Raw genomic sequence first — 26,354 nt, 5'->3', positions numbered from 1 at the left:
CTATGAATCCTGCACACAAAAGAGGAGATGTAGCCCAATTACAAACTCATTAGTCTAACTTTAGAAGTGGGTAATTATGGAGATAAAAATAATGAAAAGATAGTGAAGCAACTAGAAGCAAATCAGATTTCAGGAGAGCAGACAACATGGTTTCAGACAAACTTTATTGAACGCTTTAATGAGACAACAAAAGTAGTAGATAATGAAGGTGTAATGGATGTTGTCTATCTGGACTCTAGTAAGCAAAGAAACCCAAATTACTCCCACATGAAACCAAGAAGGAAAATGACCAGTGGGAATGACTACACGAGCAGAGCAGGATGACAACAGCAAGTCCTTTATTGAAGAACTGGAATTCAACGTGGAACATGAGCTACCAAGAAGGTAAAGGACCAGTGGGAATGACTTCACGAGCAGAGCAGGATGACAACAGCAAGACCTTTATTGAACATACAGTACTGGAATTCAACGTGGAATATGAGCTACCAAGAAGGTAAAGGACCAGTGGGAATGACTTCACGAGCAGAGCAGGAAGACAACAGTAAGACATTTATTGAAGATACTGGAATTCAACATGGAACATGAGCTACCAAGAAGGTAAAGGACCAGTGGGAATGACCGCACGAGCAGAGCAGGATGACAGCAGCAAGTCCTTTACTGAAGATACTGGAATTCAACGTGGAATATGAGCTACCAAGAAGGTAAAGGACCAGTGGGAATGACCATACAAGAAGAGCAGGATGACAACAGCAAGTCCTTTATTGAAGGCATTGGAATTCCCTTTAACTAGCTGGCTTCAACTGCAAAAGAAACAGCATGTTTCCTGCTCACTGCTACAACGGCTTCATTTGAAAGGAAGCTCTGGAGTGAGAGGACATAGGATGAAGTTAAGAGGTGATAGGCTACAGAATAATCTAAGTAAATACTTTTTTACAGAAAGGGTGGCAGATGCATGGATTAGTCTCCTGATAGAGATGGTGGAGAAAAGACTATGTCTGAATTCAAGAAAGTGTGGGACAGGCATGTGGGATCTCTTAGGGAGAGGAGGAGATAGTAGATGCTGTTGATGGGCAGACTGTAGGGGTCATTTGGCCTTTATCTAACGTCATGTTTCTAACTAGTCAATGTAATAAAGCCACAGGGAAAACATACGTTGCAAGGTAGAGGCATCATCAGCAAGAAGTCAAAAATCATATTGACTTTGTACCATTTTCTTGTACTGGTGAAGCCCTATCTTTAGTAGTTCTAGAAGTTTTACTTTATAAGGACATGGGGAGGATGGAAGCAGTTCAGCAAAGCTGAAATGATACAGATCCTGCCAGACAAATGCTAGAAAAAGAGACTTAACATACTGAAATTGTACTTGTGGAAGAAAGAAGGTAAAGAGGGATAGGGCAAAACGTTCAAATATTTGACAAGTTCCAAAAGAAAGTTAATTCAAGAACAAGGGCTCCGAAGGAGAAGGGTCAGGAGGGAATGGGAGAAAATACTTGTAGATGCCTTGAATAACCAGCAGCAGTGGTGAAAACCAGTATTGTGACATAATTCAACCTTGCTTTTTATAAGGGTTCTCATGTTCCTGGACTGTTCTTTGTAATTGCTGTTTTGCTTTAGTTTTGATGGTTTGGTGTTCATTTCTGATATTTGCTGATATTTTATGTCAGATGTATATTTTTAATTATCATGTAACCCGGGAACAAGGGCTTAGGACTAACAGACTATACATTTAGGCCCAGATTCTCTAAAAGTGCGTCCCGATTTTAGGCAGCTGTAGGCGTCCTACAGCTGTCTAATCAGCCAATCGGGATGCACGTTTTAAAAAAAAAAATGCTCCCCAGGCAGGCCGCCTATATTGAAGGCGAGGTCCGCAAGACACCTAGGCCCTGATTCTGTATAGGACGCCCGGGAGACGCGTCCTATTCAGAATCGGCCTAAACTAAACCCCGATTCTGTAACCGGCGTCCATGTTACAGACGCGGGTTAGAGAATCGGGTTAGATTAGACACGGCCCGCTACACTTATCGCGGCAAGGGATCTCTCTGCCGCTATAAGTATAGCGGGCCGTGGCCCCCTGACCGATCACTAGCAGGAGGGTGCCCAAACCCTCCTGCCCGAAGACGCACCCCCCTCCCCGACACTACCGACCGCCCCCCCCCGACATTACCGATCTCCCCCCCCCCGACAATATCGGTCGCTGGCAGGAGGGTGCCCAATCCCTCCTGCCCGAAGACGCACCCCCCCCCGGCGCTAACAACCCCCACTCCACCAAACCTGTTCTTACAGATGGGTCTTGCACGTCGAGCAAGCAGGCACGCCTCGTCGAAATGAGGCGGGCCCGCCCCTTCCCGGCCCATCCCGCCGAAGCCTAAGGCCTGATTGGCCCAGGCTCTAGAAGCCTGGACCAATCAGGCCTTAGGAATAGCGGGTCCGCCCATCCCTACTAAGTCTAAGGTCTGATTGGCCAATCAGGCCTTAGATTAAGTGGGGATGGGCGGACCCGCTATGCCTAAGGCCTGATTGGTCCAGGCTTCTAGAGCCTGGGCCAATCAGGCCTTAGGCTTCGGCGGGATGGGCTGGGAAGGGGCGGGCCCGCCTCATTTCGATGAGGCGTGCCTGCTTGCTTGACGTGCAAGACCCATCTGTAAGAACAGGTTTGGTGGAGTGGGGGTTGCGTCTTCGGGCAGGAGGGATTGGGCACCATGCTGCCAGCGACCGATATTGTCGGGGGGGGGGATCGGTAATGTCGGGGGGGGGCGGTCGGTAGTGTCGGGGGGGGCAGTCGGTAGTGTCGGGGGGGGTGCGTCTTCGGGCAGGAGGGTTTGGGCACCCTCCTGCCAGTGATCGGTCAGGGGCCACGGCCCGCTATACTTATAGCGGCAGAGAGATCCCTTGCCGCGATAAGTATAGCGGCCGCGTTTACTTACAATGTAGACCAGCATTTTGCTGGCCTACATTTTTAAGCTTCTCATCTACTAGGGAGACGCTTTGGGCCGCCTAGGATCAGCCTAAGGCCCTTAGACGAGCTTAGGCATCTTGCGGGTCTCCCTAGGCTCCCGGAGGCGCCTTCAGGCCTGCCTGGGGAGCATTTTTTTTAAAAAAAACGTGCATCCCGATTGGCTGATTAGACAGCTGTAGGACGCCTACAGCTGCCTAAAATCGGGACGCACTTTTAGAGAATCTGGGCCTTAATATATAAACGTATGGAACAGATAGAAAGGACAATAGGACAAAAGTCTCCAAAGACTTCAGCGAATTCAGAACACTGTGGCCAAGCTGATCTTCGCAAAAAACAAATTTGATCATGTTTCCCCACTTCTGTCCAAACTTCACTGGCTTCCAGTAATTCCAAGGGTTCATTTTAAATGTGCCTGCCTAGCTTTTAAGATCCTACACGGCATCTTCCCTCCCCTAATTCCACTATCTTGGAACTCCTTGAGTCCTGATACCACCCAAAAATTTAAACTATCCTTCCCCTCGCTAAAAAGTATCCTCTATGCGGGAAGTTAGGGAAATCTCTCTTCTTCAGAATCACAGGGCTTTGGAATAACCTCTCTGCCCCACTACGGAATCTGGGCTCCTTCCAACTATTCCGAAAGCATCTAAAAACTAGGTTATTCACAAAAATATAAGGCTCGCTTTCCCCCTATACTCATCCTCCAACCCCATTATGCTGTTCCTTTCTTATATTAAGCTTTTGTAAACTGTGCCGAGCTCTATAATTATGGAGAGGATGCGGTATATAAACTTAAGGTTTAGTTTAGTTTAGGATTGAGAGACTGCAGTGTTTTGAACAAGTTATCTTTCGTTTCCCTGAGAGCAGAGGCTAGGAGAGAGATAATAAAAAGAAAAGGGTAAGGTAGATAAAGGAAGTAAGATTTAGGGTCATAAGAACACAAAATTTGTCACTGCTGGGTCAGACCAGTGGTCATTCGTGCCCAGCAGTCCACTTACACGGCAGCCCTATTTGAGTCTAGCCTTACCTGCATATGTTCTGTTCTAGTAGGAACTTATCCAACCTTGTCTTGAATCCCTGAAGGGTTCTTTCCCCTATAACAGCCTCTGGAAGAGCGTTCCAGATTTCTATAACTCTCTGGGTGAAGAAAAACTTCCTTACATTTGTATGGAGTCTTTTCCCTTCTAACTTTAGCGAATGCCCTCTCATTCTCTTCACCTTGGAGAGGGTGAACAATCTCTCTTTCTCTACTAAGTCAATTCCCTTCAATATCTTGAAAGTTTTGATCATGTTCCCTCTCAGTCTTCACTTTTCAAGTGAGAAGAGGCTCACTAAGGCTCTTTTCGCCTTCTGTTTCTATGGAAAAAGATTCTAAAACTGCAGCGCATGCTATAGTTCAGGGAAGGGCAATCTCAGCCCTTGAGGGCTGCATCCCAATCTGGTTTTCAGATTAGAGCTTCTTTCAAGATGACCTGATGGTTGGTTCCTCTTAGCTGTTGCATTTATGATAACAAGGAATGTCTTTCAGAAACCAGTGGGAGTCTTTGCCTAAGCTCCTGAAGACCTTCGGGCGCCTTCGGGCGAAACACAGTCTTGTGTTGAGCTTACGGGCATTCTACTGTTGATTGTGGAAACACATTGTGATGGATTATGCAACAACTGAATGAAGAAGATAACGAGTTAATAAAGGAAACAGAAGAAAATCAGAAATGGGCATTTTATTGAAAGAACTCAGGTTTTCAAGTTTTGTCAATTTTGTATGAGATTGAAAAAATGTTATGTGTGTAATGAAAATGTAAAGTAGGAAAAGGCTTTTGCTGGTGATGTTGTTTGTTTAAATGTGTATATTTGTGATGACAAGTATTTATGGAGGGATATTTGATATAAATTTAATGAGAAATAAATAAAATTATTTATACAAGTATATTTAAATTTTAAATAGCTTCTGTTCTTATTAACAATGAATATGCATGTGATCTATTTGCATGCACTGCCTCCATTGTTTGCAGATGGATGTCATGCATATTCATTGGGTGAATCCTGGAAACCTGACTGGGTCGTGGTCCTTGAGGACTGAGGTCACTCACCCCTGGTATACCTGAATTGACATTCAAGAGGCTAAAACTCTTCAGGAACCAACCCAGTAAGTGTTGGTAGGTTGATGATAGCCAGGTATAAGCGTTCATTCAGGAAACAACCTGACTAGATTTCATAGTTGTTGTTGATTATTATTAATCTTGCTCGTAAAACATGGGGCTGGGGTGTTTCCAAGTATCAGCTTAAGTGAGGGTAGGGTAGAGTTACCTTATGGTTCCATTGAAAATAATGAAAGTAAAACCCCCGGTGTCTCAATCTGTCCTCCTTTTTCTGGACTATATACTAGGGAAATTCAAATTACCCAATGATGATAAACTAACAGCTCTATCATTGATCACCTTAAATAGATAATAATAAATATAATATCTATAATAAAATTACACTATCAAACTGGCTTCAAAAAGTGCTATTAAGTGAACGCTCAGACCCACAACCTGAACTCTACTGATTTTTCATTGCGCCAGTTGCAAATGAGACCATCATAGCATGTTCACTGTCTCTGCCACCTGCTAAAAACTCTATAAAGATAAGAAGATTGTTACTTATCTGTATTGCATGGTGGAAAAAATTCAGCTCTGCAACTACTCCGGGTATATTCTTAGCTTCTAAAGTGCTGTCGTACTCTCTCAGACCCCCGAACCTAGGTTTCACAGTTGGTTTCTTCAGGAGGGGACACGGGTAACAGGACTCCCCCCGCCCAGCTAACAGACAGCTCCAGCAACAGTGAACATGCTATGATGGTCTCATTTGCAACTGGCTCTGTGAAAAATCACTAGAGTTCAGGTTGTGGGTCTGAGCGTTCACTTAATAGCACTTTTTGAAGCCAGTTTGATAGTGTAATTTCATTCTATATATTATATTTATTATTATTATCTATTTAAGGTGATCAGTGATAGAGCTCCTTTTTCTGGAGCCATATGGTAACTCTACGTGAGGGCACTTGTATGCTCAGTTACCCAGGAAGGTAGAGAACCAACAAAGAAGACAAAATACTGAATTGGATAAGAAGTGCTGTTCTGTTAGTGGCTGGGCTTTTTACAGCTAGCAACTGGGAAATAGCCTTAGCAATGTAGACCAGAATAAGTGGGCAGACTCTGTGGGATGATCGACTTTTAATTGTTATCACCTGCAATGTTACTAGTTATTGATTTTAAAATTTTCTATTCTGCTTAAAACCTTAAATACATAAATCCAGTTAACAAAACATCAACATGCCACAGAATTACAAATCTTCTCAGATAATCAACCATACTAGAAAAAAGAATCCTCCAGGCTGATGGAATGCCTTAATAAATAAAAAAGTTTTCAATAATGCTTTGACATGACCTTAAAAATCCTTTTAGGACATTTCATAACTGTGGACCAGCCACTGAAATTGCTGCCACCCAGTGGCATAGTAAGGGGTGGGGGTGGGGGGCGGTTCGCCCTCCCGGTCGCTATCATGGTGGGGGTGCCAGTGCCTCTCCTCCTCTCCACACCCCCACCTCTTCCCACTCCTCCCCTCCCCTTCCCTTCCCTGTACCTCTAGTTGCTCACCTCCGCAAGCAACGTCAACGTGCTCCTTGCGACCATGTCAGCTCCCACTGATATTACTGCCAGAGGCCAAGCAAAGGAAGTGACATCAGAGGGAGGGCCGATGCGGTCGCGAGGAGCACATTGACGTTGCTGGTTGTGGTAGTGAACAACTAGAGCTACAGGGGAAGGGAAGGGGCGTGCGCGCGGCAGGGTGGATTGGGGAAGGAGCTGGGGGGGGGCAGAGACAAGGGCAGGGGAGGGGCACCACCAGCCCGGGCACCTCTCATCCTCGCTACGTCACTGCTGCCATCCATGTTTTCTTATAGAGTATTTCGTATACATGTTCAAGAGATAACCTCATTGCTGATTGTGATCACAAAGAACGAGATGGTAAATATTTCCTCAGGACTGCGTCAGATACCAGGGAGTCTCGCCATATACTACTTGATGTAGAATTGTCGGTTGTTCTCTGGTTGTGCAGATTGAGTGAAAGTACCCCCTAATATTCAGCAGTACTTAGCTGGCTATCCTCCCATATACGGCAGGAGATAGCTCGCTATCTCTAACCATGAAGGGCTAACCAACAAAGTTGGCTCAGTCTCCATTGAGGGCTATATACTTAGTCCAGCGATTTTCCACTTTTTTTTGTTCCGTATTTTTCCAATAGAGCGAAAAAAGAGGAAAATCACTGGACTAAGTGCATAGCCCTCAATAGAGACTGCCCCAACTTTGTTAGCTGGATTGGCAAGTGACCAACTGTGTCACATGACAATATTCAGCAGCTAACCGCTAAGGCTAGGGGCTAGATAGACTCACCCAAAATGCTAAGTCTGAGGCAGTGAACTCTATCCTAGAAATTTAATGCTGGTGGCCGTATATGGCCCCTGGCATTGAATATTGGGGATCGCTGTTGATCACAGGAGGTAGCCAGGCTGCCTCCTGTGGTCTCAATTTCACCTTGTCCCTTTGGCTTGGTTTTTGGGACTATGTGAGCCGAAGTTTGGATTAATTCGAGTTTTATGATTCATGTACAACATCATCATACAATGATTAACTCGAGCTAAGTGACTTTTGAATTTCTTTTCTACAATATGAACTTAGTGGTTTCCTTTGCCTCCTTTTTTTAGGTGCATGTATGCATGTTTGTATGTTCATTTGTGATGAATTAATGAGATGTTATGAATAAAGTTATAGTGCTTTTAATGTATTTGCATTAGATCTATTGATATCGGTTTACTTGGATCGCATTGGATCACATTGGCATAACTTGTGAATGAATTTAACTTGTATTTTTAATGAGTGGATTCTTTGTGGGTTATATTTCATCAGTTTTGAATCCTCTTGTGAAATCTAATTTTTCTCAGTGTGTTTGTTTGTTGGTCTCAATTTCAGCGCCATAAAATCTTAAATCCCTTCTCATCAAAGTGATTTAAAAACCTGATCCTAACAAGTAACATACAGTATGATCTCATAATTCTGATTGACTAAGGGCCAGATATGCAAACAGGCTTTTCCCTTTTATTTCAGTTGTTTGGACCTTTTTAATGCAAGCAATAAAGATTTGCATATGTTAAGTTTCGTTGGTTATGCTGAGTAGGCCTGCGTGTTTGTCTTTGGAGTAATGGAATTTCTTTTCAGTCAAAGTTCTCGACAATTGGGTGACTTTTCCATTCCTTGAAGGAATCTTCTTAACCCTTTCAGGACCATAAGGATCGTAGGCCAATTTTTGTGGTTTTGACGACATTTTTATGGTAAAAAGGGCTTGCAGATGCCAAAAAATTGATTTTTTTTGTGAAATATCATTATTTTTTTTTAAAAAAAATCACACTTCTGGCTTATGGACAGTGTGGCAAGTGAATCTTCTCGTCAATCTGGCAACGACGCTAATGAATGAATGTCGGAACCAGTTTGTTTACATAAAGGCAGTATCATATGGAATCCGTACATATCAAATTTAGAACTGTAGACTATCCCAATAAAAATTTATAGGATTTTAAAGTTATGGGACAAATATGTCCCTTGGTCCTGAAAGGGTTAAAGCCCTTGAGGCTTGTGCAGATGAGGACGGAGCTTAGGCATTGGTGGAATGAGGCATTATGACATCACAATCTGAGCTCTAGAATGTTGCTACTTAGGATTTTAAAGTGTTTGAGGCTTGTGCAGATGAGGACGGAGCTTAGACATTGGTGGAATGATGTATTATGACATCACAATCTGAGCTCTAGAATGTTGCTACTTATGCTTTTAAGTGGGGGATTTTTCTTTTGAATTGAAAGATCAGTGATCTCCTTTTACTTGTCTCCTGCCTCTAGACCACCTCAGGATATCAGTTTAGAAGAGTTTGATGATGAAGACCTGTCAGAAATTACAGATGACTGTGGAATTGGTCTCAACTATGACTCTGATCATTATGATAAGGTAAACACTCAGACAGTAATGGACAGTAATACAATAAAAACCCACGTTTTGACTTCTCAGGTGATTCCACAGGTAAAATCAGTTATTCTATATAAATAAGATCACTTTATCTAATCACTGTTTCTCTCTACGCAACTCATGGTGTTTGTATGTATTTATTTATACCCCGCTTTCCCCAAGGCGGGTCACAATAGAGTACATACACAAACAGAATCACATACAGTACAACCAATCGAACATGAATAAAACATAACAGTGATAATGAAAAGCCTCCTACAATTACAAAGAGGCTACCAGCGCCTCACTATAAATCAAGTCCCATATTTTATCCAGACGAGGTATTTCTTCAACATTTTCTTAAAACTACTCAAACTTGTTTGCTGTCGTAAATATCCCTGACACTGACTCCCAACATTATATTTGAGCAGTTTGCTTTCCACATATGCCTTCAAGGCAAGGGTCTGGTGACAAATCTTGGTTGAGTCCTGATAGAACTTTCAAACATAAAGAAGTGGGACACCATCGACGCCATCCTATAAATTTATTTTCCTCCTTAGGGGTCAGTTCATGAAGTTTTCCCCCATTCTGTGTCTATGGGAATAGACCTTGATGAATTAGGCTCTTGGCAGTAGTGTACTAAGGGGAGGGGGCGATGTTGGTGTGGGCGCTGGCACCCCTACTCCTCTCCACCCACCACCTCCTCCCCTCTCTGCGTGTGCCCCCCTTCCATTCCCCCATACCTCTAGTTGTTCACCACCGCGAGCAACGTCAACGCGTTCCTCGTGACCGCGTCGTCTCTCCCGCTGACGTCACTTTGGGCGCCACGTATAAGAAGTGATGTCAGAGGGAGAGCCAATGGGGTCATGAGGAGCACGCTGAAGTTCTCGTTGCTCTTGGGGGGGAAGCAGAGAAGGGGGCGGGGGAGGGGAGCCACTCATCCTTGCTATGCCACTAGCTCTTGGGATGTTTCTTCTCTTGTCCTTTTATTGACTCTGGCTCTTTGTTCTTTGCTAACGTTTGCTAATGTCTCTCCTGTACTCCTTTCCCTTTGGTCTATTCCTGTTTCTCCTGATATCCCTCTAGTATTCCAAGTTTATTAAAATTTTTGATAAAATGCTAATCATTACTTCTAAGCGTTTTGCATTAAAAATGGGGGAAACCATCAAGAGACAAACTAAAACAATGAAACAAAAGGAGAGAAGGGAGAACTACAATATTTAGAGAAAAGAACACATTAAAGGTAAGAGCCAAGGGGATGGGGAGATCAGAGTTTAAATAGAACAGAATGCTAAGTGGACCAGATCAGCTTTCGTAAATGTCTTTAAAAAGAAGGCATTTTAAATTTCCTTTGAATTTTTCTAGATTACTTTCTGCCCTTATGTGGGTTGGGAGGGAATTCCAGATTGTAGGGGCCGTAGTGGCAAATGAGGTAGCTCTACGAGTGCTCTTGATTTTTAAAGAGGGAACATGAAGAAGATGTGGAGTGGTGGATCTTAGTGTTCTAAGCGGATCGTGTGGGATAAGATGCTTGTGGATAAATTCAAGTTCTTTAGTTTTTTGAGCTTTGAAAGAGAGAATGGCGATTTTGAAAGTAATTCTGCGCCTCTGCCTGCCACAGTCTTGTCTCTGCTGGTGTCTCTCCTCTGCTCCACTTTTCCCTGACCTGGCTTCATGTCTCTACTAATGTTTCTTGACTTTTTTTTTTCCCTTGGCAGGATTACTTGGTTCTAGAGCGATGTGAGAAGCCTCATCCTATCTGCACGTTCCAAGAAGATTTCCAGGAATTTGAAATGATAGATGACAATGATGAGGATGAAGAGGATGAAGAGGGTAACGAAATGGAAGTTCCACCTTCACCCTCGCTCTCTCCCATCCCATCACCCTCCTGTGAAGAGTCACAGAAAACTCGACCAACAACTTTAAACCTGACAGCTCCAGGATCTCAGGTGATATTCAAGAATATACATTTGAGAGACAGGTGGTATATATATATATATTAATAATAATAACAGTTTATATACTGCAGTACCGTGAAGTTCTATGCAGTTTACAATGATTAGAAAGCTGCTACAAATTGAGTGGAACTTACATAGTTGGAGATTAGTGGCTAACAGTTTAAGAGATCATTTGTTATGGGAGAGATTGGGATGGGAGAGATTGTGCAGATCAGCTACCTAGGTACTTCAGGGACAGGTATGTTTTTAGGTGTTTCCTAATTCATCATATGATTCTAAATGTTTATTTATGTGTTATATATCTCTCAATAGTGTCTCCTGAGGAAGGCATTTGTATACGCCGAAACAGGGATCCTTGTTGGGATGTATACTTGTTTAATAAAGACTTATCATTGGTTGATAGTAAAAAAAAAAAAAAGACTCATACATGTGTTTGACCACATATGAGAGAAATTTTATGTTAGACATTGTATATTGGAGACATTACATGAGAGGGCTTGTATATGGGTCATATGTATGTGAAGAAAATGTATGTGTTAAACAGACTGTGTGTGAGATACACATATAAGATAACCAGTTTGTGTTATACATAGAGGCCCTGATTCTGTATAGGACGCCCAGGAGAGGTGTCCTATACGTAATCGGTCCTACACTAAACCCCAATTCTGTAACCGGCGTCCATGGTACAGACGCCGGTTAGAGAATCGGGTTAAATTAGACGCGGCCGCTATACTTATGGCAGCAAGGGATCTCCCTGCTGCAATAAGTATAGCGGCCGCAGTCGCGGCCGCCTGTCCCATCACCAACAGGAGGATGCCCAGTCCTCCTGTCGGAACCCCCCTGGAACCCCCCTCCCCCCCAAACTGGTAATCGCAGGCAGGAGGATGCCCAGTCCTCCTGCCGGAAAGCCCGACGACACCCCCCCCCCAAACTAACCTTTACATGTTGGTCGGCTGGACGGGTCTTGCTGCCGTCCAGCCGACGGGCCCGCCTTGTGGAAATGAGATGGGCCCGCCCCTTCCCGGCCCATCCCCGCTAAATTTAAGGCCTGATTGGCCCAGGCTCTAGAAGCCTGGACCAATCAGGCCTTAGGCATAGCGGGTCCGCCCATCCCCACTAATCCTAAGACCTGATTGGCCCAGGAAGGGGCGGGCCCGTCTCATTTCCACGAGGCGGGCCCATCGGCTGGACGGCAGCAAGACCAGTCCAGCTGACCAACATGTAAAGGTTAGTTTGGGGGGGGGTGTCGTCGGGCTTTCCGGCAAGAGGACTGGGCATCCTCCTGCCCGCGATTACCAGTTTGGGGGGGAGGGGGGTTCCAGGGGGGTTCCGGCAGGAGGACTGGGCAGCCTCCTGCCCGCGATTACCAGTTTGGGAGGAGGGGGGCAGCAGGGAGATCCCTTGCTGCCATAAGTATAGCGGCCGCGTCTACTTACAATGTAGACCAGCATTTTGCTGGCCTACATTTTAAGCGTCTCTTCCTCTACTAGGGAGACGCGTAGGGCCGCCTAGGTTCGCCTAAGGCCTGCCTAAGGCCCTTAGGCGAGCTTAGGCATCTTGCGGGTCTCCCTAAGCTCCCGGAGGCGCCTTCAATATAGGCGGCCTGCCTGGGGAGCATTTTTTTAAAAAACGTGCATCCCGATTGGCTGATTAGACAGCTGTAGGATGCCTACAGCTGCCTAAAATCGGGACGCACTTTGGAGAATCAGGCCCAGATTGTGTATAAGCCAGGCACATTGGGCTTGATATTCAAAAACAACTGGACTCCAAAATTTAGACTTCTAAATTTGTGCCCTATTTTGAACCCTTTACTTTAGAAGCTTGTGTTTTAGTCATCCATAAGCTGGAATTTAGGTGTCCATATTGCATGATTTTATAAAGCCAGGATAAGATTGTCTATAGCCATATGCCATGAAGGTGTGGTCTGGATTTCTTGTAGGCAGGGCTAGGGAGGGACCAAAATATAGATGTTCATTCCCCATTTCAGAAGGAGAATTAATGTCTATGTCCACAAAGATGAACATTGACATTTAGGCCTGTTACCCAAAACATCTGTTTGAGCAGCACTCCACTGTAGAAATGAATGGAGGTTGCCTCCTTAATCCTCCATTGGTTGATCTCCCCTATGATATCAAAACTGGCAAAGGATAGTGGGCTTTGTGACACCTTCAGGAAATATAGAAGTTTGTGATACAAAAATGGCTGAGATAAATGTCTGTTTGCTACTATTTGGGTAGGCCAACAGGCAACAGACAAGAAGGTTACAGTTAGGCTGTGAGAGACACTTTAAATGTGTGTAGTAAGGAATCCCCCGAGGAAGGTTTGAGAACCGAAATGCCATTAGGGACAGTATATTAGATGTGCCCTGGCGTCAGGAGTGAAATTCAGACAGTTCTGGAGTTCTATGGAACAGATAAGAGCAGTTTCACATGTTGGGATTGACATCGTATGTTGGGATATTTTGCTGTGACTCTTTATGGAACATTTTTTATTATTATTATATATTTATTCAGTTTTTCAAACTTAATTACCAAGCATAACTGGAACATTTTATAATGATTTAACTCAAAAGTCAGGATTATAAAGTTAATTAAAAAGCATTTAGATGGTTAGGGAGGTTGTAAGAGGAACAAACGATAAAACAGATCAGAATTGGTGAAGAAGGTTCTGAAATAGTTGTGTGCTATAAGAGACTCCAGGATCTACTTTCCTGGATTAAATCTCTGATGTTCCTCTCCTGGTTAGTTAACTTCAGTTTTTTAAATTTTAAGAAAATCTCCCTAGTGCATGGGATATAAAAGAAAGGTTTGGAGTAATTACTCTTAAAAGTCATTTTAGTGCAATGTGAAAGTGTTTTTTTCTATATAACAGTTGGAGTGATTTGACTCAGTTTGAAAGTGTGGAATGAGAAACACTACCTGTTTTTTCTCTTTCTCACTATTTGGGTTTCTGCCAGGTACTTATGACCTGGATTAGCCACTGTGGAGACAGGATACTGGGCTAGATGAACAATTGGTCTGATCCAGTATGGCTAGTCTTATGTTCTCAAACATCCATGTTGCCATTTCATGGGTCCAAACATGGAAGCAGCAAAACAAATCAACCAGTAGTCATAAATTTACCTAAAACTGTATTAGAAGAGCAATCTCTGATATCAATGTTGTCCTGTCGTTTAGAACTGTGGTTCCCAACCCTGACCTGGAGGACCATCAGCCAGTTGGGTTTTCAGGATAGCTCTAATGAATATGCATGGAGCAGATTTGCATGCTTGTCACCTCAATTATATGCAAATCTCTCTCATGCATATTCATTAAGGCTATCCTGAAGACCTTGCTGGCTGGTGGTCCTCCAGGACATGGTTGGGAACCACTAATTTAGAAGGTACAATGAAAACTCAACATGTTTTGGCAGTACAATGCCTGCATCAGGGGCATAGTTAGACACTGCTGCTAGGATAGGGTTACTATATGGCTCCAGAAAAAGGAGGATGGATTGAGACATCCGGGTTTTACTTCCACCGAAAGCAATGGAAATAAAACCCGGATGTCTTAGTCCGTCCTCCTTTTCCTGGAGCCTATGCTAGGACATGAATCACACCTTAAAACAGGGGTGTCAAAGTCCCTTCTCGAGGGCCGCAATCCAGTCGGGTTTTCAGGATTTCCCCAATGAATATGCATGAGATCTATTTGCATGCACTGCTTTCATTGTATGCTAATAGATCTCATACATATTCATTGGGGAAATCCTGAAAACCCGACTGGATTGCGGCCCTCGAGGAGGGACTTTGACAACCCTGCCTTAAAAAGAGAGCACACAATATGTCAAAGGGTGCCTATATCGAGCTCTCAAAATGTTAAAATATAACATAAGTTTTTATTTGTATACTGTGCCAATGCCTTTCAGTTCTAAGCGGTTACATAAATTGGATACATCAAAGAAGAAAATGTAACATAAAAAATTAATTTGAACGTTTAAATTTAAGGTTAATTCTATGTGTCCCAGATTATGAGCACAGTCTAAACCAGACATGGTGGGCAACTTCGGTCCTCGAGGGCCAGAATCCAATTGGGTTTTCAGGATTTCCCCAATGAATATGCATTGAAAGCAGTGCATGCAAATAGATCGCATGTATATTCATTGGGGAAATCCTGAAAACCAGATTGGATTCCGGCCCTCGAGGACCGGAGTTGCCCATGTCTGGTCTAAACTAAGGTGCCTAGAAAGAAAATGGAGAAAAACGGTATAAACGTAATTAAAATAGTATCAAAGAAAAATAAGGACGATCAAAATTAAAAATGCCTAATGAGCAACAACATTTGTATGATAAGAGATCAAGAAAAAAACCCCCACTGTAAAAATCCTTTGATTAGCAAGAACATTGTATTTGTATTGCTGTTTCGTAACATGGACATCGATCTGCTCCTGTTTTGCCATAGTCATGTTTCATTTTTTAAATGGATATCCATGCTGTATGTCAGTGATTCCCAACCCTGTCCTGGAGGAACACCAGGCCAATCGGGTTTTCAGGCTAGCCCTAATGAATATGCATGAGAGAGATTTGCATATGATGGAAGTGATAGGCATGCAAATTTGCTTCATGCATATTCATTAGGGCTAGCCTGAAAACCCAATTGGCCTGGTGTTCCTCCAGGACAGGGTTGGGAACCACTGCTGTATGTAACCAGCACATGGACACCCATTTTGGCATGTATTTTAGCAGGTTTTACTTCAGAGTTACTGATGTTTCTTATTGGAGGTGACTGAAGCATATGTGTGATTCAGAATACCATCACCCCTGTTTCTTGTTTAATAGTTTTGGGGTTGATTGTATTTTGTCATTTTGTAATTATGGAAACTTCAATAAAGATATTGAATGTTAGAACAGCCTCAGAATTGGCATGTTCTAGTCTGAAATACAAGCACTACCACCATAGGGTTACTAGACGTCCGGATTTCCTCTAACATGTCCTCCTTTTGAGAACATTCCCACGGGTCCGGATGGCTATTCAAAACCCAGCATGAGCAGATGCCTTCCTGTGTGATGAACAGGCAGCCGGGGGGGGGGAGGGGGCTGGGGGCGTAGCTAGGGCGTGACGACGCTGGGATGAGTGGGACTAGGCAGGCCTAGGGGCGGGACTGGGGGGGGGCTGGATTTTAGTGATGTAAAATCTGGTAACCCTATACCACCATGACCTGGACATCTTTATTCCAACTTGGATGCCATTTCTAAAACGCTATTCCATGTTTTCAGCTGAAAATTCATATTAATTTAGGAGCTTACAAATTGTGTGTATAAATTGAGGACTGCCATTCACTTGCCTAGATTTATAAACCTAATTTACGAGCTTAGTGCTGAAAATCTAGGTTTAGGCGGAATAATTAATGAACCTAAACCCCCCCAAAATTAGTGCTAAGCTCCTAACTTTTTTTCCTTACCCTAAATCTGCATCTGTTCCATCTGCCTTTTATGCTCCTATTTGAAATTTAGAATATACATTTAGGAACTGAGCCTTCTGAGGCAAAAAAAAGAATGTGTGAGAGAGAAAAAAGAGATAGACATGGGGAAAATAGGTGCAGAGAAGGGAATGATTGGGTTGGAGGCAGGGGTGTAGCCAGACACCCAATTTTGGGTGGGCCTGAGTAGGGTTGCCAGATTTTGCATTTAAAAAAAGAGGACATGTGGCCCCCACCTCGTTCTGCCCTCAAGCACTACCCCATTCCTCCCACAGCCTTCTACCATACCACCCCCCAACCCTGCCCCCCCCCCAAACCTCATCTCTTCGGGGCTGCATCTGGAGGGCATCTGCGCATGAGAATGAGATGAATTTATATATGATCTGGAAGTAAAACATGACATCTTTCTATGAAATAATAAATAAATAAATGGATGTGAAGGGGAGGGGAAAGGGGGGTGGAAAAGGTATAGGGGTATATATGATATTATGAATAGGTAATATAGAAAATATATTTTGGAGAAATGATAAAATTATTTATGTAATGTTTGAGCTTTGAATTTAATTGTAATGAGCATATATTGTATAATTGTATATTTGATTGATTTCTTCAATAAAATGTTTCAACATAAAAAAAGAAAGTAACAATAAGAAAATATCCGTTTTATTAACTTCAATATACTTTTGACTAGCCTTTGAAGGCTAGTACCAAAATCTAGTCAAAAATTGTATTAAATCAGTCCAGTAAAAAGTATCATATTTTTCCTTTTCATTTTGTTTTATTCATTTCACTCATTTTATCTATAAATTGAGAATATGAAAAATTGCTCTCAGTAGGGGGAATGTGATGAAGAGTGGCAAATTTCTGTAGGGCGAGAACAGAAGGACGGTTCATAGACAACACCGCGAAAGACAAAGGCGCGCACCGACAACTGAGTGCAAGACGGAGGCGTGCGCCGAAGAAAATTACTGTTTGTAGGGGCTCCGACGGGTGTTTTGTTGGGGAGCCCCCCCAGTTTACTTAATAGAGATCGCGCTGGCGTTGTGGGGGGGGTTGGGGGGTTGTAACCCCCCACATTTTACTGTAAACTTAACTTTTTCCCTAAAAACAGGGAAAAAGTGAAGTTTTCAGTAAAATGTGGGGGGTTACAACCCCCCAAACCCCTCCAACGCCCCCATAACGCGGCGCGATCTCTATTAAGTAAGGTGGGGGGTTCCCCCCACGCCCCTCCGTCGGAGCCCTAAAAACAGTAATTTTCTGCGGCGCGAGCCTCCGTGCTGCGCTCAATTGTCTGCGTGCGCCTTTGTCCCGGCGCGCTTTTGTCCCAGCGCGCTTTTGACCTGACACCCAGAAGGACGTTTAGCAAGCTGAAAATGGAATGAGGCTTGAATAAGGACTGGCTTTGGTGAGAATGGGATGGGGATTGTCTGTGAGCTGAAAGTAGGATAAATGGCGGTGTCTGTGTCTACGGCGAAAATGGGACAAGAATGGGATTAGGAGTGGCTTATCTCCATGACATAAGAGTAGAGTGAGGAGACTTTTTGCTGAGATGAGAAAGAGACAAGGGGGCTTAATATCTAATGAAGACTGTCCCGGTAATTTTCCCCAGGATACACTGAATAACAATGGTGGATTCGTGCCTCAGAAAGCCACTTGGCAAGAAACCCTCTTTCATTCGTCATCTTCGTCTTCGGCCTTGCATAATGGTGAGTACTCTGATTGTGGGATCCCAGCTAGATAGCCGGAGAAGAAAAGATGGCGTGCCTTTATTCAAAGATCACTCAAGGACTAAGGGGTCCTTTTAGGAAGGCGCTCTAACCGATTTAGCGCACGCTAAATGCTGAGGCACCCATTATATTCTATGCACTAATCTTTAGCGCGTGCTAAATTGAATAGCACGCGCTAAATCAGTTAGCGCGCTTTAGTAAAAGGTAGAGAATAGAACAGGCATACTGACAAATTAGCCGCGAGGCAAAAAGGCATGCATAATAAAGTGGAGAATACTGAACTGAAGTTGTGGAGCTTTTATTGGGAAACCATTAGGAAACACTCCCAAATTATGCCCATGGGCTATAAGATAAAGAGATAAGTGATCATCATTAGTTGCTTCAATTTAGAATTCTTTATTCAGAGCTCCCTCTTAAAAAAGCCAAGTGTGATGGAAAATCTATTTAGTTATCTGGTATCCCCTCTTTTTATAGTTTACCTCCATGTTTTTGCTCTTTGTCTGTCTCCTCTTTTACCCCTGTGTCTTCTTGTGTTCCTCTTTCTTTTCCCTTCCCTGACATAATAGGTGTTGACTCTGAAAGGATTAGATGTTTTCCTGAAGGAAAAGGGGATTGAAGGGTATAGATGGAGGATTAATATACAGGTCCTGGACCTGATGGGCTGCCGCGTGAGCAGACTGCTGGGCATGATGGACTTCTGGTCTGACCCAGCAGAGGCACTGCTTATGTTCTTATGAAGGGGTGAAAGAAAGAGAAGGAAAATGGAGAAATCTGGGATATGTTCTACAGAGAGTGAAATAGTTGAGACAGTAAATCTTGAAGTTTGAGATCAAATCCAGTAATTTCCTACCTCTCTGTGAGGGTCTTCTATCTGTTCTTACATATCATCTTTCTACACTCCCTATGCCTTACTCCCACAAGCCTACATTCCATTTGTGCATACATTAACATATACTTTGCATGATTTTCTCCCATAAGGCACTCTTTCAGTCTTATACACTAGATTCTGAGCAGGTTGTGGCTTCTTTTATTGAATCAACATAAGAATAAATTAGTGTTGATTCTGTACATGAGATATCAAGCAAGGCCAATTCTTCAGAGGTCTTCTCTGGTCTCAAAAATTCATGCAACCACTTTGTGTAATTCAGTTGGCTCAAGGATATGGCTATTAGTACTGAATTATGGCCTTGCACAATTCAAGTCTACATTCTCTGTGACCTATTCCCAAAATAGAATATCCCAGTCTTAATAGACTGCTGAGTTCTAAAGGATTAGATGCCCTAGGCAAATCTTTAGGTTTACCCACCCTCTTTCCCCAAATAACTTTCAGACCATAGGTTTTCCCTCTGAAATTTTATAATTAAACTGAACAATCATGATCATCCCTACACCATCCTTCTGTGAAGGATCCTGTAAAAATGTGTAATTGGACACCAACTTTAAAATATTTGTTTCATAAAGAGGGACATTTCCAAATAGCATTTACTTACGTAAACAGGCTATTTGAAAATTGCTTACTCTCCCTGCAGTCGATAGCACACACTGATTTTTTTCTGTGTCTTCTAAGACCTAGTGTTTTGCTTTGACTACAACAGCTCTTTGCCGTCCTTTAGAAGGTGACATTTGAGGCAGCTCCCTAGTCTGCTTGATGGTTAAGCTGGCACCGGCTCCTGCTGAGCATACCCTCATTTCTAACAGTCTCTCCTTTTCATTACGGACTCACTCTAGACAAATTCCTCCAATTCTACTTCTCAAGCTTCACTGTTAAAGGCTAGGTTGGTTAAATGCCTTCTCTGCTTACCGCTGTCAGGATATTCAGACACACCATCTGACATTCTGTGCTTAATGAAAAAAGACTTCCCACTGTATAATCCTCTCTTGCTACTGTTCTCTTTTTAGTTTTATGAGCCTTCAAAGTACCCTGCTTTCCTGTTTCCAGCGCTCAGCGGGCACTATTTTCAAAAGGTTAGCTCACCTAGTGATTAAACTAAGTAGTACAGAAAGTCTTGGTATACAAAGTCAACACTTGAGTTATAGGAAAATCTCCATCAACAAGAACCAATGTTTATTTTGAAACAAGAGTTAGTAGAGGTCAAGAAATACGACTTGAAAGTCTTCAGCAACTGGACAGGTCAAAGATAGGATACCAGTTGCATGTTTCCTCTGTCCCGTGATGCTCAGTGCTTTCCGGCACTTTGAGAATCATCTGATTATGTACAGTGGTTTCCTGTGGCAGGACCCATCCCTTCTGGAGGTCTAACCACATTCTTTGTTTTCTGTTTCATAGGACATTTCTCCCCTTCTCATTCTTGTGTCCAAGATGGAACCTGCTCAGAAAGCCAAAAAGCTCTGGTGCTGAATACTGGATCAAATGCCAAAGGGGATGCAGGGCAGACCCTGGCACCACTAAAGCCCACCTTCTTTCACTTGGAAAGCAACAGACATGGTTCCCTAGAACACAGTAACCAAGAGCAAGAGAGTGCTGGGGAAGATTATAACATGAATATCATCTCTTCTCCACCATCCTCACCACATTCCCCATCTCATCCCAGCCAAGTGTCTCCTAAACCATGTCTCTTTCCAACAGGGTCTTTCACTCACCATAACATGTCTACCAGTTCTGAAGCCATCAAGGATCTCCAGCATCCTGATGCTCACCAAGTGCCACCAGACTCAAGCCAACATGAAACTTCTGAAAGACAATTAGGGCAAGATCAGACCTGCAGTACAGTAGAGAAATCAAAGAAGCAAAAAAAAGAGATGCATGTACCAAATCCACAAGCCTTAGAAAGTCACGGGGACCTAAAAGAGGAACTAGATCACAATCTTTCTACAAACCCTGGCAACATATCTACTGTGGACCTTGTCTGTCAGGGAAGTACTCCTCTGTATGATGAAGAGCTTGAATGTGATACTGAACACAGCAAAGTAAAAATGTTCTTGCAGAAGAATAATGAGGAAGGCACATCACTAGGTGGATACACTTGCCTGCAGGGGCTTACAGATGAGCTTAGATCAGAAAGAGAAGTCTCTCACTTCAGTGGTGGTGCCAGTGTGCATGGACATTCATCAGGTTCTTCCAATGATACCTCTTCTCCATCTTCTGATCCAGGTATTGAGGCAGATCTCACCAGCAGAAACTCCAAACGGTTCTTGCCATCCTCTCGTCACAGTGAGGACCTGAGCTCTCCTGGTTCTGATTCAGACATAGAGAGAGAAATCGAGGCAGCATTTGCCTGCAGTGACCATATAGAAAGCAATATGATATCATCAATATCTGAGACAGAGCTAGATCTCAGCAGTGACAGCAGCAGTGGAAGATCCTCTCATCTCACTAACTCTATTGAAGAGGCCAGTTCTCCAACATCTGAACCAGAACTGGAAGCTGAGCTAGAGGCTGAAGGTGTCATGTGCATCAAAGACTCGTTGCTTTCGGCAAATTGCAAAGATAAAGAGAATTCAGATATGAAAGGGGAGATCCCAGAGATTAGAGTTGCAGATATAAATATGGTGAAAAGAGACAGTTTGTTGGAAACAAAAATAGAGGATTACTACAATAGTATAAACCCCGATGATACTTCAATGCCAATCGATCAAATTGATACATCAGTTCCCTGCCCATTAGATGTGAAAATAGATCCAGATCACAGCCTTGAGAGCATCCGCAGGTCTTTCTATCTTCCAATTGGGCCCAAACTCATGCCAAATGTAGAAGATGATGGAAATAGTGAATATGATTCTGATTCAGAGTCTGAAGCCGACTTGAGTGAAGACTCTGACTCACCATGGCTACTTAGCAACTTGGTCAACAAGATGATCTCAGAAGGTTCTTATCCTATTAAGTGTCCTGATGAGTGCTTCCAGCAGTCCAACTCTCTTTGTGATACCATCTCACCTGCTTCAGACCTGGACACAGAGATTATCACTGAAGACCTGGACCAAGAATCAGACCTGAGAGATTCACCACTGAATCAGGAGGCACCCATCCCAGTATGTGAGGAATATGTTAAGGAGTCAGGGTGTTCTCACAGCATAGAACTGGTAGATATGGAGACTCTTCGTAGCTCTATCCAGACTAGAGAATATGAGAATCTAACTGGTGTAGATCCCATAGCAAAGTCATCTACTCCCATTGATGATCCAGAACCCTGTTTGTACATGAGCAATCCAACACATGACACCATTATACCTGTATTTTCTGAGCTCTCCGTTGACAAGCCTGGTGATTCAGGAGGATTAATTAACTTTGGGTGTCGTACTGAGCCCGTCAAGAATTTTTCTTTCAGAGACATGGTGCCCAGCACAGAAAGTTCAGAGATAAGTTCCAAACCCACTGCTCAGGTACAACCAAGACATGGTGCAGATGAATGGACTATTGATAAAAATCATGATTCTGGTAATCTAGAAGACAACAAATTTATAGATGATATCCGGATAGAAACAGTTAGCCGAGAGTCAGCCAAAACTCAGTTGACTATTGATGTCTCCACAGCTAAAACAAACAGGTGTTTCAACCTGACCTATTCTACTGATGAAGACGATGTCCCCTACTTTGGTAGCCTTAAGAGCTCTCCGTTTGATGAGAACTGTTTGGATGAGCCTCACAACTTTGATGAGGATTTGCAAGACCTTCCCCCACCTGTCATGTTAGGACCTAGGCAGCTGGATGAGTCCCTGGCATATGACTCCATCAAGTATACTCTGGTGGTGGATGAGAACACGCAACTAGAGCTGGTGAGCCTGAAAAGGTGCACCTCAGTGCTGAGTGACGATAGTGAAATTTTACCAGTCTGTGACTTTGAGGAGGATGAGTTTGGGGAGGGGGTAGAGGCGCAAGACGGACGATCTTCATCAGAAGACTCTTCCCCAGAGACTAATATGCAGTTCTCCAAGAAATTCCTCAATGTGTTTGTCAACAGTACATCCCGATCATCCAGTAAGTTCCAATTCTAATTTAACTCATTTTTAATTTTTGTGTCAATAAGATTAACCTGGTCAATATTCAGCTGGCGGTAGTCAGTAGTTTTTTAAATGCTGACTGCCATGAGCAGAATTAGGCCCTGATATTTAATGCCAGGCCATGTCTGGACAATGACATTGAATAACAGGGGCTGAGTGGAGCGTGTCATGTTACCAGTTCTTATCTGGGTCCCAACTGACCTTCAGCCAGGACCCACATAAATCTTGTGTCAATGTCCTGAGTTCCCCCCAAATAGACAAGACCCCCTTTCTACCAACCCCAGTAAGAATAGGACACCCTGACCTAACTGAACTCCCTAGTGGTCCAGCAGTGCAATGGGAGCAGAAGTAAGCCCCACTTGCTCCTGCTTCTAGCAACTCCATGGCCAAAATGGCCACTGTGACCTTTTGAGGTAGTCTGAAGGTATGGTGAGATTACCACTAGAAGTTGTGGTGTCCATTTTGACCATGGAGCTACTAAGGGCAGGAGAAAATGAGGTTTGCTTCTGCTCCCATAACTCTGCTGAACCACCAGATTTGCGGGTTATGAACCCGATTTTATAGCTACCAGATTTGAATTATAAATTGGAAAATTTTTCCTGAATTCTCGTAGTGGAAGTAAGTGGTCGTCTCATATTAAGAACTCATTTATGCTCCTGAAAAAAACTGAGTGCATTTAGAAATGTTTTTGAACCACAAGTATCTAGTCCTTCAGTCCTTAGTCCCTTCACAGTTGGACTTACTCTAGGTTGTACCAAATTTCAGACATCTCAACTAGAGAATGTCACGGGGACAAATTTTTCCCCGTTTCCGCGGGAACTCATTTTCCCGTTCCGTCCCAGAGAGTTCTTTTCCTGTCCCTGCTCCATTCTTGCAAGCTCTGTCCTCTTCTGCTCAAGCCTCAAACACTTAAAAATCATAAGTGTTTGAGGCTTGTGCTGTTAAAACAGAGTTTGCAGGAATGGGGCAAGGACAGAGACAGTGACAAAACTTGCGGGGACGGGATGTGGAAATTGAGTTCCTGCGGGGAAGGGGAAAAATTTGTCCCCGTGTCATTCTCTAATCTCAACTTCAGGTGGTTCAAAATTTGGTAGCCCAATTGACTTATTTTGCATCTAAATATGATTTGATAACTCCCTTACACTCACTGCCTACATGTTTGAGAGCTGTTCTCTGGACGTATTTATGAAGTTACTGCTGTTGAATGAAAGTGAGAATCAATGGCGTAGTAAGGGAGGGGCGGTCTGCCCCGGGTTCCATGTTGGTGGAGGCGCTGGCATCCCTCCTCCTCTCAGCTCTCCGCCTCTTCCCATTCCTCCCCTTCACCCCCGCACCCTGTTCCTTTCCCCTGTACCTATAGTTGAAGTTGTTTGCGGCGGTCAACAACATGCTCTTCGCGACCCCGTTGGCTCGTCTGCTGATGCCACTTCTTGGTGCCACACATAGGAAGTGGCACTAGAGGGAGAGCCGATGGGGTCGTGAGGAGCAGGTTATTGACCACTGCAGCAACAACTTCAACTAGAGTTATGGGGGAAGGGAAGGGGGGGCGTGTGCGGCAGGGGGGCGGATACCAGGGCAGGGGAGGGGCGCCTTTCACCCTCGCTATACCACGGGTGAGAATTTCCACCTTCTTTCGAAGATTCACCAGTGTGTTAATTTGAATTGCCCTTGATGCAGGCTTGAGGAAAACCTGCCACGTTGGGTTTTTAGCTGGTATTAATTTGATCTGTGGATGTATTTTAAAGCTTTAGGATTCGTGCAGCCCCATTTTAGAAAGAATGTTGACGTAACAATTGAGATGTCTAGTCTAGGATGTCTCAAATTATACGAGTATTTCAGGACAGAATCTGCTGAAATGGAGCTGGTTCTTAAATACAGTAGAGGTCTGCATGGGAACGGGGATCGCGGGAATCCCGGAGGTCCCACGGGAGTCCCCCCAACCTATGGGACTCCCACGGGGACTCCCTCTGGCCCATGGGACTCCCACGGGGACCCCCCTCTAGCCAACGGGACTCCCACGGGGATGGAAGGCTTTGGAAGCAGGGTTTGTCCATCTAATATAATGGACACGTCAGCCTTAGTAAAAGAGGGGGTTTATAAGTCAATTACCTGAACAGCAAACAAAAAAAGGGTTCCACCAAAGAGATTCCACAAGGAAAACAGCAGCGCAAACACAAAAGAAACTGTGGAATTGATGATCCTGTCAGAAGTAATTGCTGCTTTTTATGGGGACGGGCGGGGATGAAGGTAATTCCTTGCGGGGATGGGTGGGGACGGAGAGGATCCTGGCGGGGACGGAGAGGATCCTGGCGGTGACGGGCGGGGATGGGTGGGATTTCTGTCCTCATGCAACTCTCTAAAATACAGGTGAAAGAGATGTTTATATACTGGCTATGTGCTGCATAAACACCTATTTTAGAAAATAAAACATCAAAAATTTCAAGGGGTTGCAAACCAACACATAAACATATTTGGTGCTGGTCAACACTCTTTTATTTTTGTGTTTAGTCTTTTAATTTTCTTAAATTGCATAACGACTGTGTTGACTATATTGTTTTTTATCATTATTACTACTTTTTTTTTTAATGTTTGTTGATTGTGCCAATTTCTGCTGTATATTTATTTTTTTATGCTTGTATGGTTTTGTAGATTGCGAATCCCTGATGCAGGCAGTTGCTGAAACACGGCCTGTGTCGGGTTTGTTTGAAGATTGCTACATATATCTATTGTTATTTAAAATCTTGCCAGCTTGGATACGTTGGTCATCTCTGCTTTTAAGTACCAGTTTCTGCATATTTCGAATGCAACTAGCCCTTCTAAAATGTACATTAATGGATGCAATAGTTAATTATGTTTTTCTTTTTATTATTATTCCTTTGTCTTTCTTCTCATTGCAATTTGTGGAAATCTTTAGCAATCTAACTTATTCTGTTTTCCCAGCAAGAGGAGTAATGGTGCTTTAATAATAATAATAACTTTATTTTTTATATACCGCCATACCACAAACAGTTCTAAGCGGTTTACAAGGGAAGAGCCTGTATACAGACAGCGACATTACAGAGAACTTTAGAAATTACACTTCTCCCTCCGTATTCGCGGTTTCAGCAATCGCGGTTTCAATTATTCACGGTTTGTAGTTTGCTGGCTCCTTCCCCCAAATACATCAGCTTGCATAGAGAAATCGCTGATTCCAAGCATTTACAGAGAAAATCGCTGATTCCCAGCACTTTCTTCACCGTGTTTTGCCTCTCCTTCAGGAACAGGCCAGGTCTCCCA

At 43.5% G+C, this 26,354-nt stretch overlaps 1 protein-coding gene across 1 annotated transcript in view; it reads left to right on the top strand.

Annotated features, from left to right (window-relative positions):
• Positions 1-26,354, top strand: part of MAPK8IP2 (mitogen-activated protein kinase 8 interacting protein 2) — a 79,694-nt gene that overhangs the window by 6,572 nt on the left and 46,768 nt on the right. Inside the window, exons 2-5 of the mRNA XM_033958859.1 lie at positions 8,878-8,983; positions 10,699-10,929; positions 18,002-18,098; positions 20,407-23,055. Of these exons, the coding sequence (XP_033814750.1) occupies positions 8,878-8,983; positions 10,699-10,929; positions 18,002-18,098; positions 20,407-23,055 (3,083 nt within the window). The remainder of the gene's footprint in view (positions 1-8,877; positions 8,984-10,698; positions 10,930-18,001; positions 18,099-20,406; positions 23,056-26,354) is intronic.

The sequence above is a fragment of the Geotrypetes seraphini genome, chromosome 9 (genome assembly GCF_902459505.1).
Source record: "Geotrypetes seraphini chromosome 9, aGeoSer1.1, whole genome shotgun sequence".
NCBI lineage: Eukaryota > Metazoa > Chordata > Amphibia > Gymnophiona > Dermophiidae > Geotrypetes > Geotrypetes seraphini.
This window is presented reverse-complemented; position numbering and strand designations above follow the sequence as displayed.